The 16818-nt window shown below is 39.4% G+C and overlaps 1 protein-coding gene across 3 annotated transcripts in view; it reads right to left on the bottom strand.

Annotated features, from left to right (window-relative positions):
• NOVA1 (NOVA alternative splicing regulator 1) overlaps positions 1-10075 on the bottom strand; it is a 139295-nt gene extending 129220 nt beyond the window's left edge. Inside the window, exons 1-2 of one of the 3 annotated variants that reach the window (XM_064716071.1) lie at positions 9116-10075; positions 7077-7220 (exon numbers count right to left, since the gene is read on the bottom strand). In XM_064716071.1, coding sequence (XP_064572141.1) covers positions 7077-7220; positions 9116-9251 — 280 coding nt within the window. In that variant the 5' untranslated portion in view covers positions 9252-10075. Of the gene's footprint in view, positions 1-7076; positions 7221-9115 lie in introns of those variants that run through there. The other 2 variants (XM_064716072.1, XM_064716074.1) reach the window with 2 other exon arrangements.
• Between the last annotated feature and the right edge of the window lie 6743 nt (positions 10076-16818).

Here is a 16818-nt window from a genome sequence, read left to right as displayed (position 1 = left end):
ACATACTGCTCTTTCAAGAGCTATCTGGTCACACAACTAGTTACTCACATCACCTACATCAACCTAGGTTCATGTTCATCAACCTGGAAGAAAGGTTCTCCAACCTTCCACAAAAGAGACTTTATTTTTTCCATCAATTATGCAGAACACTTACACCTTACACAAATTTACTGCAATTCAGGAGTCAAGAAGAACAATAACTAGCTCAAGCAAAGAGTGATAAATCCACACTCAAAGGCTACAAAGCATGCTAGCATTGTACAGCTGGGAGCTGATTTCCATAGATGTATCTCCAAAGATTGCCTTAAACTGACATTTCAATCACATAAGTTCTTGCAAAGGAATTGCAATGCTTAGCTATTATCAAGAGCAGCACACCTAATATTAAGTAAACTCCAGTAAGATTCAACCATAATTATCAATATGTTAGCGTGAAAACAAGATCATGGTGGATAGGAACTTAGATCTTGTGATTTTTATATATTAAAATGTTTAATGTGTTTATCAAATACAGGGAAAATTTAAAGCAGAGTATTCTGAAAATCCTTTCTCTATTTTTAATCAAAATACAAGCAATGTAGTTGATCTTTATAATGCCATGAATTATCACGAGTTGGGATGGAGAAACCCCAAAATCAAAACAAAAATGGGATGGAACACAAATCTGTACTGGAACACTTATGAAATCTCTAGGTTATAGTATAATTTGAGATTTCCTCTGGGAGAAAGAAAATTACTCTGAATACCAGCGTGAATTGTAAGGAACCTCCTATTTTCCTAAAGCTATGTCATGCAGTCAGAATGAAGACAGTCATATATCAACAGTAAATTAAAAACCTTGCACATGGACAGCACACTAATTGATTCCATTTGCCAACATCAAATTCCAACTCTCCATGTTTCCATACTACTAGAAGTCCTTAACCACAAGACTGGGCTAAATAAAACAAGCACTAAGCATTCCCACTACAGAACATAGCATACTACACCAGAAATTCATACCAGACACAGTATAACTCTTTTCATTTACAGACAATAGCTGTTGCCAGAATAAGCAGAAATATTTTTACTAAATCCATTATAACCGTGACATTTCAAAACCACATGCATCAGCTTCATTACTCAACAGATAAATCTGAGAAACAGGAAAAACATATTACACTTTTAGATTGAAGTGCGTTAAGGATTTCATGCTAGTCAAACAAATGCAATTAGAAAAACCAAAAGGCCTACCTAGAAACATGGCCATCAATAAGACTCAGAAAAGCAGCCTTCCAATTTCTAATATGCACTGCGTTTTGTACCATGACACTGCAGCCTCGGAGGGTCAGATTAATTAAGATCAACAGCAGCTGCAGTGCAACGTGAGAAGCACACGGCCACAGCTCTCACCAGTCCAGCCCAACTACCTGCAGCATTCCAGCACTGGGCAACCACTGTCATTCATTCCCACTGGCCTACTGATAAATGCTAAGAAAAAAATAAATTCAAAGAGGGACTGGAAAGCTGACTGCACTGCTGCAAGATGCAACAATGATATTTGCCAGCCAAATCTTTATAGAGGTTGCTTAACTTTATGTGAGAGCTGTGCCCAAAGACAGAAATGTGATAGCAACAAGGTGCAAGCCCTCTTCCCCAACACTCTATGCTCCATTTCTGGAGGCCAGTCTGACAAATTCACTAAATCCAAGGTTTCCTTCCCTGGCCAAAAAAAGCTACTGATCACTGACAAAAATTCTCTAGTCAACTACTGAGGACAATATCTAAGCTAATGAAATTAACTAAAGAACAAACAAAGATCAAAGAGTACTTGAAAAAGACACTGCTTGGTACAGGTTGCATCCATTATGAAAAGCAAGCATGTGTTTTGTTTACTGCACAAGGGAGAAGAGGAAAACAGGAGATTCAGACATTCCCTGTTTATATTTTTTTAAAATATTATCTCTAACACCTATTCTCTATCAAAACTCCATTAAAACTTGGATCTACCTACAAAAAACTATTAAATTATTATATGGAAGTTTTAAACTTCTTGAAAGGGAAAAACATAAGCCTTGTTTATTTTTTTTAATAGTAATTGCTTTACAGAAATCCTGACTTTATCGAAAAACAATGCTGTTACTAGAAGCAACTTCATCTACATAACCTTTCTAACCTACTAAAAATACTTCAGTTTTCAATCATATTGAAACCTAGATAAAACCAATCACAATGAAAATGTTGAAAATTTAAAACACAGCATTTCCATGACATAACAGCTGTCCTCAACCTATTCTTTTTATTTTGACAACAAAGTTAGTTGTTGGCCCGTGTCATTTATTCAAGTTAGACTAACCATTCCAAATCTGTCAGAAGTTCTTATAAACCTTTCTATACAAGACAAAGACAGCACTTTCTTGCAAACCAAAGCCATTTACTAGGTCAAAGTTGATTTACTCATTAACGTGAATGTCTCTACAGGTACAAAAAAAATGAGTGCCAAATTTCTACTTTAACTTCTCAAAATTTCTCTAAGCCTACCAAATTACCACCTGCTAAATGATAGTACATAGAACAAAGAACAAAGTTAGATATGTAACAATCTCAAGGTGCTACTAAGTTACATAGTCCCCTTCAGCTTCCTTTTAAATGCAAAATACTACAGACCTGCTGGCTAACAAGCTAACTTTTTTTTTTATTCCGTTTCTGTAACCAGGCAACAGACAACTGTCCAACTGAGAATTATCTCTCTGAACAGCTGGCAATCAACACTTGGGAGTTTTTGGTGGTTGGTGTCTTTTTTTTTGAACTAGTACAAAGATCAGTGATTACTTTAAAAATCTATACACCTCTAGATTCCACCTCTGAAATCTCTACTCAATATTTAGTAATTTCCTCAGTCCCATTATCCCTGAATTAATTCATGTAAGTGTTTGCATCAGAATCTAAAAATCTTAGATATATACTTATGTAGTATCTAATTAGCTAACGTCAACATTTCAAGAAAAAAAGTAAGATCAAGAAAAAAATGAAATGCATTTATTGATGTATGACAAAGCCCTTCAAGGAACCAGCACAACAGACAGGTATTAACAAAAGCCATTCTGCTTCTAACACCACTACTCTTTTTCATAGCTGAAAAAGCAGTATTTCACTTCAACATTATTTCAAGCATTGATTTTTAAAAACATTTCTTTCCTTACTAGAATTTTTTATTTTTAAGAGTTACCAATTAACATGACAAACTCTATTTCTATAAAGAAAATAATAATGGAGAGCCAAGCTTGATATATTACACCTTTCTCCTTCCTCTCAATTTATAGGAGTAATGATGCTATAAGATTATTAATTATAAATTCCTGTAACTTAATGTGTTACTTATACATTCAATGTTTTTGAAAGGTCTTTAAGAGTCAAAATAAGAGTTTTCAGAAGGGCACTGACATTATGATTAGCTATCTATTAGCTATTAGCTATCATAGCTATTATGATTAGACTATCTCCCATAACACATGAATGATTCAAAAAAATCTGATATTGAAACAGAAAACATCTAAAACCAGAAGTCCCTCGGTAAAAGCACAAAATAGCCACACATTACTTCATACACTGTCTGCATGAACGGGAGAGCAAACTCCCACCTTTTATATTCTCCAAACATTGATATAATTACTGACTAGAAATCTGCTATAAGACAAACACATCTAATATGTTGCTAAAACCAGCAAAATCTTATCCCCCATTTAATTATGCTTTTATTAATCTCTGCTCTTGATATGATCTCTTAAGTACACCTACGACATCATATTCCAATAAATTGAAAAACACTGACCAAGTTCAAATTCACTCAAGCACCAAGTTCAGACCAGGCAAGATCCTGTTGCAAGATAAACAACACGATGTGATGTAACATAATTTTGTGCATGTGTGTGCATTTGTGAGACCGGGGCGGGAACGCAGAGAGGGAGGGACAGGGAGAGAGTCTGTGCACGAGAGAGAAAGAGAGAGAGTGCACGGCAGCATTCACAAGGGAGAAATATACATGGCCTGAGTGGCTTTGAGTCCTGTGCTCACTAAAATGCAGAATGAGAAACACATAAGCAATGACAGTTTCAGACAACAGAAATCATCTTTCTTCTATTATTCAAAAATAACATACATCATAATAGCTTCAAAGAATAGCCACTTTCTTTATCAAGTTGGCTAAATCTGTATTTAATTTTTGAACCAAAACCTAGTAAGTCAATACACACTGTACTTTCTATGCAGAAGGATCAGCACCATTTAGCTTAAAAGTAGGGCATATTTTGCTACTTTAATTTTATTTCTGCTAGTCTTGGGGGACATGCCTGAACAGAAAAGAATCAGAATATCCAAAGTCAAATTGCAGGAGTCCAGACAACAAGAAAAAGTCAGCAGGTAACCTGAAAAGAGAACAATAAATTGCTCACTCAAAAATAAAACTGTAGTGGACAGTAATGTATTTGTATACTGCTTCCTATCTTGTAAACTAAAATGTTCAATGCAAAGCTGATTTTTCTTTCAATTTCTTGCAATTAGAGCTGCCATATAATTCTTCAGTAATTATGTCACCTTTTGACGCACAAAAATAATTCCAACAGAAATCAGTCTGCACACTGAAGTCCTATATCACAGAGGGAAAAGAAAAAAACACTATTAGATCATAGGAACTACTCGTAACTTCTGTATTACAAGCACCTTCCTCCTTTCCAAACAGGAACTTACTTTTCTAAAACTTTTTGGAAATACAGAAAACTTTCATAGAAGCTTCAACGACAGAACATTCCACAGCGAAACATACATTAAACATATTTGTAGTCACAAGCATCAGAGGTAAGGAACTATTAGGAAAACAGCAATTGTTTAAAAAACTTCATAAGAAAAACAAATCATAGCTTAGCTCTTTCATAAGGCTTGTGTTCCCTAATGTTATACGAGCAAGAGAGGCTGGAAGAAACCCAAAAGCCATCAGCTCAAGGAATGACAGGACCTCTGAATATTCCATGGGCTGGTGGTCAGACGCAAACAGAAATACTAACAAGAGCTAGCCACGCTGGAATCCATTTCCCATCCCTGCTCCATGCTTTAGCAGGTATCAGTCACCAACTTCCTGAAAACACTCACTTTGCATAGGACACAACGTGGCTGCAAATTCAGGGCAGACTGAATAAAGTCGAACTGGAACTTTGTTTGCACCTGTTACTGTGAAAACGTTTCAGTGTCCCTGCCCTAGTTATTTATATTGTTGCTGCTGATTTTAAGAGAGAACATGTTTATGTCACAAATGTTTTTCTCATGTCGTTCTAGCTTGCGATTTTTTTATTTTTCAAGGGTTTTTCTGTTACTACTGCTGCATCTTTACAGTTTCCACACAAAAAAAAAAAAAGTAATTCTGACTTAATCCAAAAAAAGAGGAACTATACTTGAGCACTGAACAAAAGATCTAATCTTTGGAGCATCCTTTCCAAGTGAGTGTAAATAAACTGTAGTAAAATGAAAAGGCTCATAATTTGGTATTTGGAATATTCTTCATAAACACCAATTTTCTGTAACATCCTTGCATATCTGATAACCCCTCATGTATAATGCAGAAAATCTATTTCATTTTCATCTATTGACAGTGAATTTAATTTACTATTGCAGCTCTTTACCCAGATTATGTTATTAATTCTGCAATCAGGCTCTTTAGAATGCTTTCTTTCTTCCAGGAGTTTTCACAATTCTACATTGATTTTTTTTATCCTAACATACCTTTCAAAAAAGGATCATGTTTTTCCTACCTTCCTAAAAAAAAGTAAAAAAAAAAGCTTCATAAACAACAAGCACCAGTTCATAAGATGTAACTTCCAACAGAAAAAAAAAAATCTACATTCAACACCTCAATCTCTGACTTTTAAGTTTTATGAACTACACTCAATAAGGAGATGTACAACAGGTGCATTAGAATTTCCACATCAACAATCATATTGGTAAATAGACCAAAATATCTGTTAATAAAAAGTTATCCACCTCTGCCTGACTGCAAAGTCAGACAACAGGAAAGCTAAATGCTCCAACATTTTTGCCCTGTTTACATCCATACCAACTGCCTTTGCTATTTTGTAGAATTCACTCTTGTTGAAATAGAGCAAATGCAAAGCAGCTCTTATTTTCCAAAAGAAAAAAGTCAGCAACAGCTAGTCAACTCAATTCTAAACCACCAGTTACTCCTCAAAAATAACAAAATCAAACCACAAAAGTGTCAGCTATGTTATTTTGCATCAGTTTTTAGCAAGTCCTCTAGAGCAAAGTTCAATTGCAGAATGCTAATTTGTTCATCTTTTGGAAAAACTCCCCAGTTATTCAACTGCAGAAGGTAAATCTTGTCTATCATTACATAAGACTCCCTCTTCAGAAATCTTATAAAGGAGGAATGCTAATTCAGGTATTATTGTTATACTCAAATATTAAAAACTTTTCATGTGCACTAATAGAGCTAATATAAAATGTTAATTTTTTTATTCATCCAAAGCATTTCAGTTTTATAATAGAGCTTTCTTCCACCATCATGATAAACACAATATAAAGAATATCTAAAGAGCAGCACTTGTCCTCTTTACTTCACTCCAGAGCCAATGAGCAAAGCAGTGAAGCAGAAAGAAGGTACATAATGGATTTAAAGTAAATGGCCCATTCTTTACAAGGCAGTCTCTCATTTTTACTCATTCTAGCTTAATTGTCATTATAATGTCTGGAAACTTCAAACGAACAATTATCTTTACGCCACCTGTCACATTGGTGCCTAAAAGCTAGATTTTTTTAAAATAAAAAATAAAGCAGTTAATGTTAATGAAAAGAATCTTTTGCAGAAATACTGTAAATTACTTTAAACTTATTTCAAGCAGTTAGCATCCAGTTCAGTCCATTCCACAAGCCAAAACAGACAGAATATTTATATTCACAATTGCACTTTGAAATATACTTTTCTGAGACAATGCTTCCTGCTGCACTTGACCATCAATATATGAAACACACTGAAATGTACATACATGCCAGGGAACTTAAAAATAAAAGAATTGGCTAATTTTTGCACCTACCTGGATAAAAATCTTTGGATTTAGACAGCTTGATGGTGGCCCCAGTCTCTTTCTGCAACTGAACAATTGTCTGTCCTCCCTTCCCAATTATAGATCCAGCAGCATAACTAGGTATGAGGACCTTTAGAAAATACTGGCCATCCTCTGAAAAATTGAGATATGCATGGTTAATATGGGTTATAAGTTGTCATTTTTCCTTCCCAGACCCACAAATAAACAAAAGGTAAAATCTTTAAACTCCTCCACTAATTCATGCATTTATATCTAACCAGTTGCGTCATTATACAAGACATGTTTAGGCTATGCCTTTCAGTTTAAAATATCTACATTTATTCTAAGCAAAGAACCTACAGAGGTTCCTTAATTCAGTTAAAGAATAATAATGCAATTACATTTCAAGGGTAGATTGCCTTTTTTTTTTTGCAATGGTAACCACAGCATGCAGGAATGATCAGACCCCTTTAAAAAAACTAAAGCCCTGCATGAAAACGTGGGTAGTGACAACTACAACCTTGCTTGGAAATACTGCAAAAGAAATGACAAAACCAGGAAAGAACGAATTGTAAATTCTAATGGGCTATTTGTTTGTCATTAGCAAACACATGAGAACAGCAATTAGCTATTGCTTGCATTCTTCTTAAGTGAGCAAAACGACTACTCTGCTACCAAATAACCCACCCAAAATGTGGGGTTTTATTCCAAGCATTTCAGCCACTGCCAAGAAAACAACTCAACATGGTGAGGATGGAATCACTTTGCTAAGTAATCCTCATGTATTCCTTTAGCACTTCTTAAGCGACAATGATCTCTTTTAAGCTCATTAATTAAAGGACACTAAGAAGAATTTTTCCCAATTGATCAAAAGCCTAAGTCACTTATTTTAAATACACTTAAAAGGTGACAAGACAGACAATGCCAGTCCTCTATCCACCACTAGCACTAAAGCACACCATCAAAACAGGAAAAAATATATAGAATGAATGGAGGGGAGAAAGAAAAAAAGGATCCCAGTCTGATTTGGAAACTGCAAAATTTTCAGTACCCTCATGCCACAGCTAAATCCAGCTACACTGAAGTCTGAGGACGTTTCCATAACTGTCTCTGAAGAAGTGCAACGCAACAGGGATACACTGATTCCCTAGACTTGTGTTCTCCCCAGCAATTATGGCAATGTCCCATTGGCACGGATATCAAAATCTAATGAAACGTGTTTCATAAAGTTGGTTCTTTGGGGTTATTTTTACCCCTAAGCAGAAGAAACGATCTAAGTTCACAATACTTCTCTTCCCTGAGACTACAGAGCGTCTCGGTTAGTGCCTGTGTGTGACAGTGGTGCCCACCCGTATAGCTGGGGAACCATGCACTATGTATAGCCAGACCACTGCTCTCAACATTGGGCAAATAAATTCACCTCTGCCTCGGTGCATTGTTATGACGACTCCAGTGCAAACGGATAAAGGAGATGCTGGTCCCGTTATAACTCATCTCCTCCAGGAACAGCAGGATGTTAACTAGCGAGTCCCCGCAGCCGAGGGGCGACTCCCCCCGCCACCAGCCAGCCCTCGCCCCCGGCTCGGCACGGCAAACACACGCCGTGTACGCGCTGACAATGGAAGTGAGGCCAAGGAGGAGGAAAACGCACGGCAAGGCTGAAATTCAACTTGCGACCCCGAGGATGTGGAAGGAGGGAAGAGCGTTTGCCGTCTCCTTCCAGCTGCCATTTATTGTCGCCCATCCTTAAAACGGGCGAGGGAGATAGCCGGGCTGCGGGAGCCCCTTGTGCTCCCTCCTCGCCTCCGTAGGGTCACGGCTGTGCAGCCCCAGCGTGGATATTAAATAAAAAGACTGGTAGATGCTGAAAACCGACGCCATTTTGATGAATGATAACATTAGAGAAATGGGAATCTTTGGGCGCGGGGGGGGGGGGGGGGGGGGGCTGGGGGATTGGAAGAGGCAGGCAGGCAGGTAGGGAAGCGGAGAGGTGGGTGGGTAGGGCGGGGGGGGGGGGGGGGGAGGGAGGTGACAGAGGATATACCCACCGCCCGTGTTGGTCCTCTTGGTGCTGCCGGCTTCAGGGGGGGCTTCAAGCGGTCTTTTCCGGGAGTCCGGAGGGTCCAGGTCTATGGGAACCCCGGTGTGGGTCCCGTTCTGCTGGATGGGAGCTGCCGCCATCATGTTTGCTGCTGCTCGGAGGAGAATTGTCTCTTCCCTTCTCTGGTGGGGGGGCAGGGAGGGAAGGGGGGAGGAGGAGGAGGAGGAGGAGGAGAAGGAAGGGGGTGGAGGAGGAGGAGGAGGGGAGGGGGCTTGTCCCGTTCTCTTGTCCTTTTCGAAAATGTAGAGCTAAGATCGGGATTGTCGAGGATGCTGCGCGCCTTGTTTATCTGGCACCCGGGGGGAGGGAAGGGAAAGGAGGGAGGGAAGCGGGCAGGACTGGACTGGAGGAGCAGCTGCAGTGCAGTGTCAGGAGATGAGGAGAAGGGAGACAGGGGAACGAGGGGGGCGAGAGAGGGAAAAGAAAGGGGGAGAGGAGAGGAGGGGAAAGAATGAAAGGAGTGAGACAGGAGGAGGAGAGGACAGAGTGAGTAGGAGAGGAGAGGAGGGGAGAGAGTGAGTGGGAGAGGAGGGGAGAGAGAACGAGTGAGACAGAATCGGTGGGAAGGGAGGGAGGGAAGAAGGGAGGGGGAGAAGGAGGGAGCGAGCGGTGTAAATGGTGGGCGAGGGAGAGAGTGGGAGATGATTCACGCTGTTTCTGAGCCCCCTTCCGCCCCTGCCCGCCCCAGTGCCGCGCCTGACGCTGCGGCTCAGCTGCCTGCCGCCGCTGCCGGGCTCCCGTGCCCTCCCTCGCTGCCGGGCTGGCGTGCACGGGGGTGGAGAGGGGGATCGCTGCCGGGGTGGCGCGGCGCTGCTCGCCTCTAGCCCCGGCACCGCGGGCGCCTGCCTGGGGCCGGGGCCGCCACCCTCGGCTGCACCGCACAAACCCTAAAGGCAGGATAGGTTACAACCATGGGAGGGGGCACAAGGACGGGGGTGTACGAGGGCAGGCGGGGGGGGTGGGGGTGATGGGGGGGGGAATGATAAAACAGAAGGGCGGGGTTTCCATCGGAGACAGGCGGGAGATGAGGCCAATGGGAACAAAAGAGAGAGAGGCTGGGATTGCAGCGTCTCGCCAATGCCGGCCGCGCTGGCGGAGCCGTTGCGGGGAGGCGGGGGCGGTTTAACCTCTGCGGCGGGGGCGGCGGCGGGGCGGGTGTGCGCGGGGGCCGGCTGCCGCCGCGGGAGGGTCCCCGCCGGGATGCGGCGTCACCTGGGTTACGCGCTGCGCCTCGCAGGCCCGCAGCTGCGTGGGAGGAGGGCTGAGATCGCCCGAGGAGGCGGTGGGGTAGCGGGGACGTGTCCTCGGCGAGGCAGGCTGCAGCACTCGGCCCTTCCTCCGTCCCCGCCGGACAGCGCGGGTGCGGGCCCGGGGCAGCGCTGCCGCTCCGAGCTGGAGCCGCGGACGCGCCGGGCTGCATCGCGCAGGCTTGGGAAGAAATTAATAAAGATATTGTTGTTACGCTGTGACAGCGGGTCTAGCCGGAGCCGTGCGACACAAAGCCGCGTTGCTTACCTAAATATTTTGTAGAGAATTTAAAGATATTTCGCTGCGGCGAAGGTTATTTCTGCTTACAAATCTCAAATTATTCAGGTGGAATATTAAAAGGTTGTAAGATTAAGGGGGGGGTGGGGGGGTGGAGGCATGCATGGCTCGGGGAATTGTCTGTGCACCAGGAAAGCATTTTTACTATTTCACTCTGCTATTTATTGACTCTTTTCCTTTGAAAAAAAGTCTCAAACTGCTGTAACTGTGACGGTAGTGGTCAGTTCTGGAGCATCACTTCCGTACAAAATTTAGGGACGTGTGTTTATTGCGCTACACCACGCTCTGTGCTAAATTCGTATTGATGTGTGTGTGTGCGCGGCATGGCTGCTGACTCGATTCCTCCTAATACACGGGCTTAAAACCTGGCTGTTAGTGGATGAAATCCAATTTCCATTCTAAGCTCCCTGGGAGACAGCCTTGGTTTTAGTAATCACTTACCATTAATACTGCCCCAAACAATTTTTAATACTTAAAATACACACACCATATATAATATATAGCACATCACCTCTGCTTATAAATTACAAGTCAGATTGGTAGTGCATTATAGGATATTAAACAGTGCACATGCACATGCACATCTAAACAGGCTCCTGCCCAAATGCATTCACAAATTAAGGACTCAATCCAGCACTGTACATAGGAAACTTCCAATGACTTCTTTGGGAATTGTGTCCCAGGAATGTGATATCTATCCTCCTTGCCAGCAGATGAAATAGATGCAGCAGATTCAGTAAAAATTTGATAGCATATATGGTCAGAAAAATGATTGTATAAAAATGGAACTTTCTTACTCATCATATACCCCTTGTATCTAAGATGCTCTGACTCATAATTGCTTAGTTTACTGACTGAAATAAAATTCTAGGCTTCTGTTACCTTGGCAGTTGCTGACACAATGATGGTACAGCAAACTGGGGACTGGTTCTAGCTCTTCCATTTTCTTTACTAAGTTATAGCCAAAGAATTTTATTAGTATTTGAGCCAGAAAGAGCACAGCATGACTTGTAAATCACAGGTCCAGTTTGTAGGGTCATCAGTCCTTAGAGGCCTCTTTTTATTTGTAAACCAAGCAAATGTCTTGCAGAAGCTTTTGAAGATAAAAATAAAAACCACGATGTTCAAGTTAAGCCATCCTGAGTCAATTTCCGCAGTAGAACTGGATAAATTGTAACACTGCTCTCTTTATCTCACTGACTGTGTCCCATTCATCTGTAGCAACATTGAAACAAACAATTCCCTGGTTTTTAGACCACATCTGTTTTACTGTGCCCCCTGCACCAATTTTAATTATGTGACAGATCTGATTGGATTCAGCACCTGCAAGTCCTCCCTTTGGGATCTCCAATTAGCTTATAAAGCATTTACTTGATTGCATTCTTGAAACAAAAGTATCGTTTCATTCTAATGACAGAAATATTAAAGTGTAGAATAAAAAACCTGTTTTAACGTGATAAGTGTCTGTGTTGTTTGTGTATCTAGCTTCCATAAGCTTAGAGGAAAAAGTGGTAATCCTGAAACCTAATTTCCTCAGACTCAGCAGATGTCTGTCCTGTGTTAGCCTGTTTCTTTACCGACAGCTGTTTCACAAGTGCCTCCCCTCGTCTCTACAGAATGCCTTTTGTTTAATGATTTCCCTCTACATTATCTCTCATCCCACTTAGACAAGCTTTTTCAACTTTTCTAGTAGTTTTAGAAGGTTTTGTTACAGTTTCAAGGAAGGGTTTTATTTGAAGAAGTTGGCTTTAGCTAGGTAACTAACCTCTCAGCTAGTTTCTTAGTAACAGTTCTACTTAACTAGACAGATAGCTGCACGTCATCAACATTTCAACAAATACCGATTTAGTATTAAGGAAATTTTCAGTTATTACAGCTATGCTTCAGAATATGCGCTTTTTTCTCCTTATTTAATTGCTTGCAGCGGTGATTATGAAGGTCTAAGGGGGAATATCACATTAAGTGAAGCCCTCTAGTGGCAGAGGTCACTTGGAGTTTAAAGCAAGCTGGGTTTTTGTCATGGGTTGGGGCAGTGAAAGGAACAGCTTTCAGCAAAATGCAGGCAACTGCCCTGCATTGTTCATGGTCTGAAGCATGAGTGAAAATAGTTGTGGCGGCCTGTAATACCACCGTGCTCCCTCTCTGTTGTAATATCTGTGCAGAAAGTACTGATGGAAAATATTAAAAAGTGTTTATCAGTAGAGTTTTCCTCTTTTTCCGAGTCTGTCATCTGTTGTTCATCTTTTCTGTTTTCAGCCAGCTCCAGACTGGCATACCTGACCAGAGGTTTTTCAAACAGTTGTGGGATCTTGATTTCTTTCCTGTCTGTATCAGTCCTGTCCTACTGTATAATGTATTCTATAATTTCAGTGAGAGGTTGCTCAGAGATGACATGGAGTACAAATTCCATTTGCCAGCTTTATTTCTAAAATAATTCTCAGTTGGTGGAGATATGGATGGTAGCATTTAAATTAATCCCTCCCACAGACATGAAACCTATGCTTAGAATTGAAAGGGATTAGGAACTGGGATAAATTAAGCACATATATTAACAAATAGATATCTGCATAATAACTCAGGTGAAGTTTTAGTAAATGTCACTTAATTTGATAAAGTCTACTTTTTGGAACAAGTCTCAATCTCCTGTTTCTTTTAGAGGTGATGGATAGTTCTCATCTGACTAACAGAATGAGGAGTTCATTTTTCCCCTTATGGGAAATATGACAGAGTCCGATAATGATTAGATGAAAAACGATACCTCTTAAACATCCTGGCTAGGTAAAAGAAAACAGATTCTGTCTTTGTCCAAAAGGACTGGCAACTTTTTATTACTGGATGGTTGCTGTGACTCCTGTAAACTTTGGCTTCACTAGAGTTACAGTTAGTGATGAACTCAGAAGATTCTTTCAAGTCTTTAATTTCTTCTCTCCCAGCAGAGAGGTCACCTGTCTCCTATTCTGACAAAGTTCATCAAAATTCACAGATCCTTGTTTTATTTCGACTTGTCTTCAGGAATAAGGAATTGAATGGATCTGAATTCTTCATTGCTGAAGCTGTAGGTCAAATTTATAAGGGGTTACCCAGGGACTTACCCAGATCTCTGTGCAGGAAACAAGATAGCCTCAGGACAAGGTAATTTTCATCTTTTCCAAGGAATTGACATTGTGGATCCATTTATCTGAAACTCCAGTGGCTCAACACTTACTCCAAAAAATCATCTACCTGGTGATCTTTATGTACAGTAATTTAAAGACCTTTTATTTCTCAGAATGAAAAAAAAAAAATAAAGACTAGATTTCAATTGCCTTCCTAAAATAGTAGCATCTTCTGTTTTCTTTAGGTTGTGTTTTGGGTTTTTGTTTGTTTGTTTTTGGTGTGTTATTTTGGTTTTAATAGGAAAATAGATATTCAGAGATTAAAACTGCTACAAACTATGAGTAATTCTGCTGTAATGAAACAATGTAATATCATGTGTGAGAAATAGCAGGATCTCCTTGTGTAGCTTGTCAGTTTACAGTGTTACTGATTGTGTATTTTTGTTACTGTCTTACAAAAGGACACTGGTGAAGCGTCTTGTCTACAAACTGAATTCAGCCAGCCATCACTCCAGATGCCTCAGTATTCATTCCTTTAACAGCATGGTGAACAGTGTATTTTTCAATCAGCATACCTATTTCCAATCTGTTATTGTAACTGCTCTAACAGTATTACTATTTTATGTGTCATTTTGCCCACCCACCACCAACTGTCTTATTTGTTTGAAATTTTGGCACTTTACAAGAAGTAAAGTAACGAGAAAGATACATTAACAGCAAAATAATTTGTTTGATTCTCTTGTCAAGTTTGGTCCCCTTTCTGGAATAATATCATCTTACAATATAGGCCCTTATTCAGGATTGGCTTAGAATTTTGCTATAGTTCAATTTATATGCAAAATTTTGTTAGTAGAAAAGATCAGAAATCTTCCTGGAAAAGGAGCGAAAATGGAAAAAATAAAGGTGTCACACAGTGGACAAAGGAAAAATAAGAAGTCAATAATGAAAAAGGCACTGATTTTTTTCTCTTGTAAGCAAAATTTATATTAAATTATGTAGTGAAATTAGTAAACTCTCCTACTGTTAACTGTTAAGATACTCCACTTTTCCTGAATAATTTATTATCAATTTTCCAAATAACAGGCTATTCCAGCAGAAGTAAGTTTTACAAGTATAATACAATTGCAATGGTAGAAATTTTGCCAATGGAAAGACAAGAAAAGTAGTGTCCCTAATATTACTGAAATGGAGGCCTAGATGTCTTTAAAATGCTTTTTAAATGCTTACTATAGAAAAAATTATGTGTCAGTATATTACAAATTAAATCTTCAGCACAGCAAGATTTTGGGAAAGAATACACTAGGAACTTTAAGAGATTCCTCCCTGAAGTTTAGCAAATACGTTTAGCATTTCTTCTTCAAGAAATTATTGCACTTCATCAACAAAATTTAATTATTTTATTTTATTTCTCCCCACTTGAAACTGATTCCTACAAAATGCCCCTGAACTGGAAAGTCTTCTGGTGGGGGAGGGTAAACAGCTAAAACTGACTGCCAGGATAAATTGGCCAGAATGATTTGGCACATATCCTGAGTTTGCCATGAAAACATGTATCTGTGTGTCAGCTGCACACAAAGGCTATCTGGCCCCAGAAAAAGCACAGGGATTAGGCATAATGCTGCCTATTTGAGACAAAGGCTGTTCCTTAGTGCAGTGAGGTTAAAACAGACAGCTCATCAGTAGTACAAGTCTATCTGAATTATTTAGTTACCATTTTGAGCCAGAAGGAAATGGTGGCAGATTATTAATGACTTTTGGGGTCTATTCATCTCTTTATTTTGTTTCAGTGAAAGCAGTACTGGAAACATGAAAAGGTGCCAAAATTTGAGATCAGTTTTACTTTAATCACTTACAAGACATAGAATCACTTTCTTATTTCAATGCTTTTACTAGCTGAAAAATAGAACTGATTTTGATTTATATTTCACTTAGACCTATGAGGTTGCTATTTATGTTTGTAAGTGGGTGCATGACCAAAATGAATGGAACAACTCATATGCTCTAGAAAATAGAAGTCCAAGGTTCCACTGGATGAAAACTGATTTGTTGATTTCAAGGGGGTTTAAGTCATTCCATACAAAATACTTCAGGGAAAAATAGTGATGAGTGTAAAGAAATATGTGAAAGATATTAACATAGACTGCAATGCATTCTTGCAATTAGAGATATTCTTGTCAAATTTCAGTGATGGGCAATTTGAATTAATTTTGCATAGAAATATTTGTGGATATGTAATATCCACAAACATATAGAAGAGTACTTAGGAACATATATTTTTTCATTTCTAATTAATTACATATGAAAAAAATAACAGCTGGTATATAATTTAAAACTTGGCAGTTGCAAAAATTAAGACTAAGGACGCAGTTTCCAATAATTTAAAATCTCAAGTTAAGGTGAAGCCTTGTGTTATGTTGATAACAAACAGATCCAAATAAGGTATTATAGAAATTTCACATTATATTTATTTTTAAAAAGGCTGATTATTTTTCCTGTGCAATTTTTCAGAATATTTTTGTGGTAATATTTTAGCCAAGTAGAACTCCTGTGTCAAAATTTCTAAATATTTGTATTTTTCTTTTCATTCTTATTTTCATTTGAAGGTTCAGGTAATTTCCTCTGGTCCAGAAAAAAAAATATGTTAAAACAGTAAAAAAAAAAAATTGCTGCAGAACTGAGTCATTGCAAGTGAGATGAAAAACAAAAAAAAAATACAAATCACAAAAAAAACCCTCAAAACCAGGATCATAGTGCATTAGCAACAATGCTTGCAGATTCATCATGGCTCACAACAAAGGTATTTATAAGTGGACCTCCTGCCTCTGTTGCATGCTGTCATTGCTTTGGATTGACTGCTGTTAGATCCCTGTAATCCTGAGCCCCGGGATCTTGTCCTACATGTTTACCCCACTTGGTATGCATGTCAGTGCATATTTCAAATGGAAATGAACTCTAATCTTTGTATGTGTTAATAGAAAAGGGTTTTAATCTCCTAAACCCCATATTTACC

The sequence above is a fragment of the Zonotrichia leucophrys genome, chromosome 5 (genome assembly GCF_028769735.1).
Source record: "Zonotrichia leucophrys gambelii isolate GWCS_2022_RI chromosome 5, RI_Zleu_2.0, whole genome shotgun sequence".
Taxonomy (NCBI): Eukaryota; Metazoa; Chordata; class Aves; order Passeriformes; family Passerellidae; genus Zonotrichia; species Zonotrichia leucophrys.
This window is presented reverse-complemented; position numbering and strand designations above follow the sequence as displayed.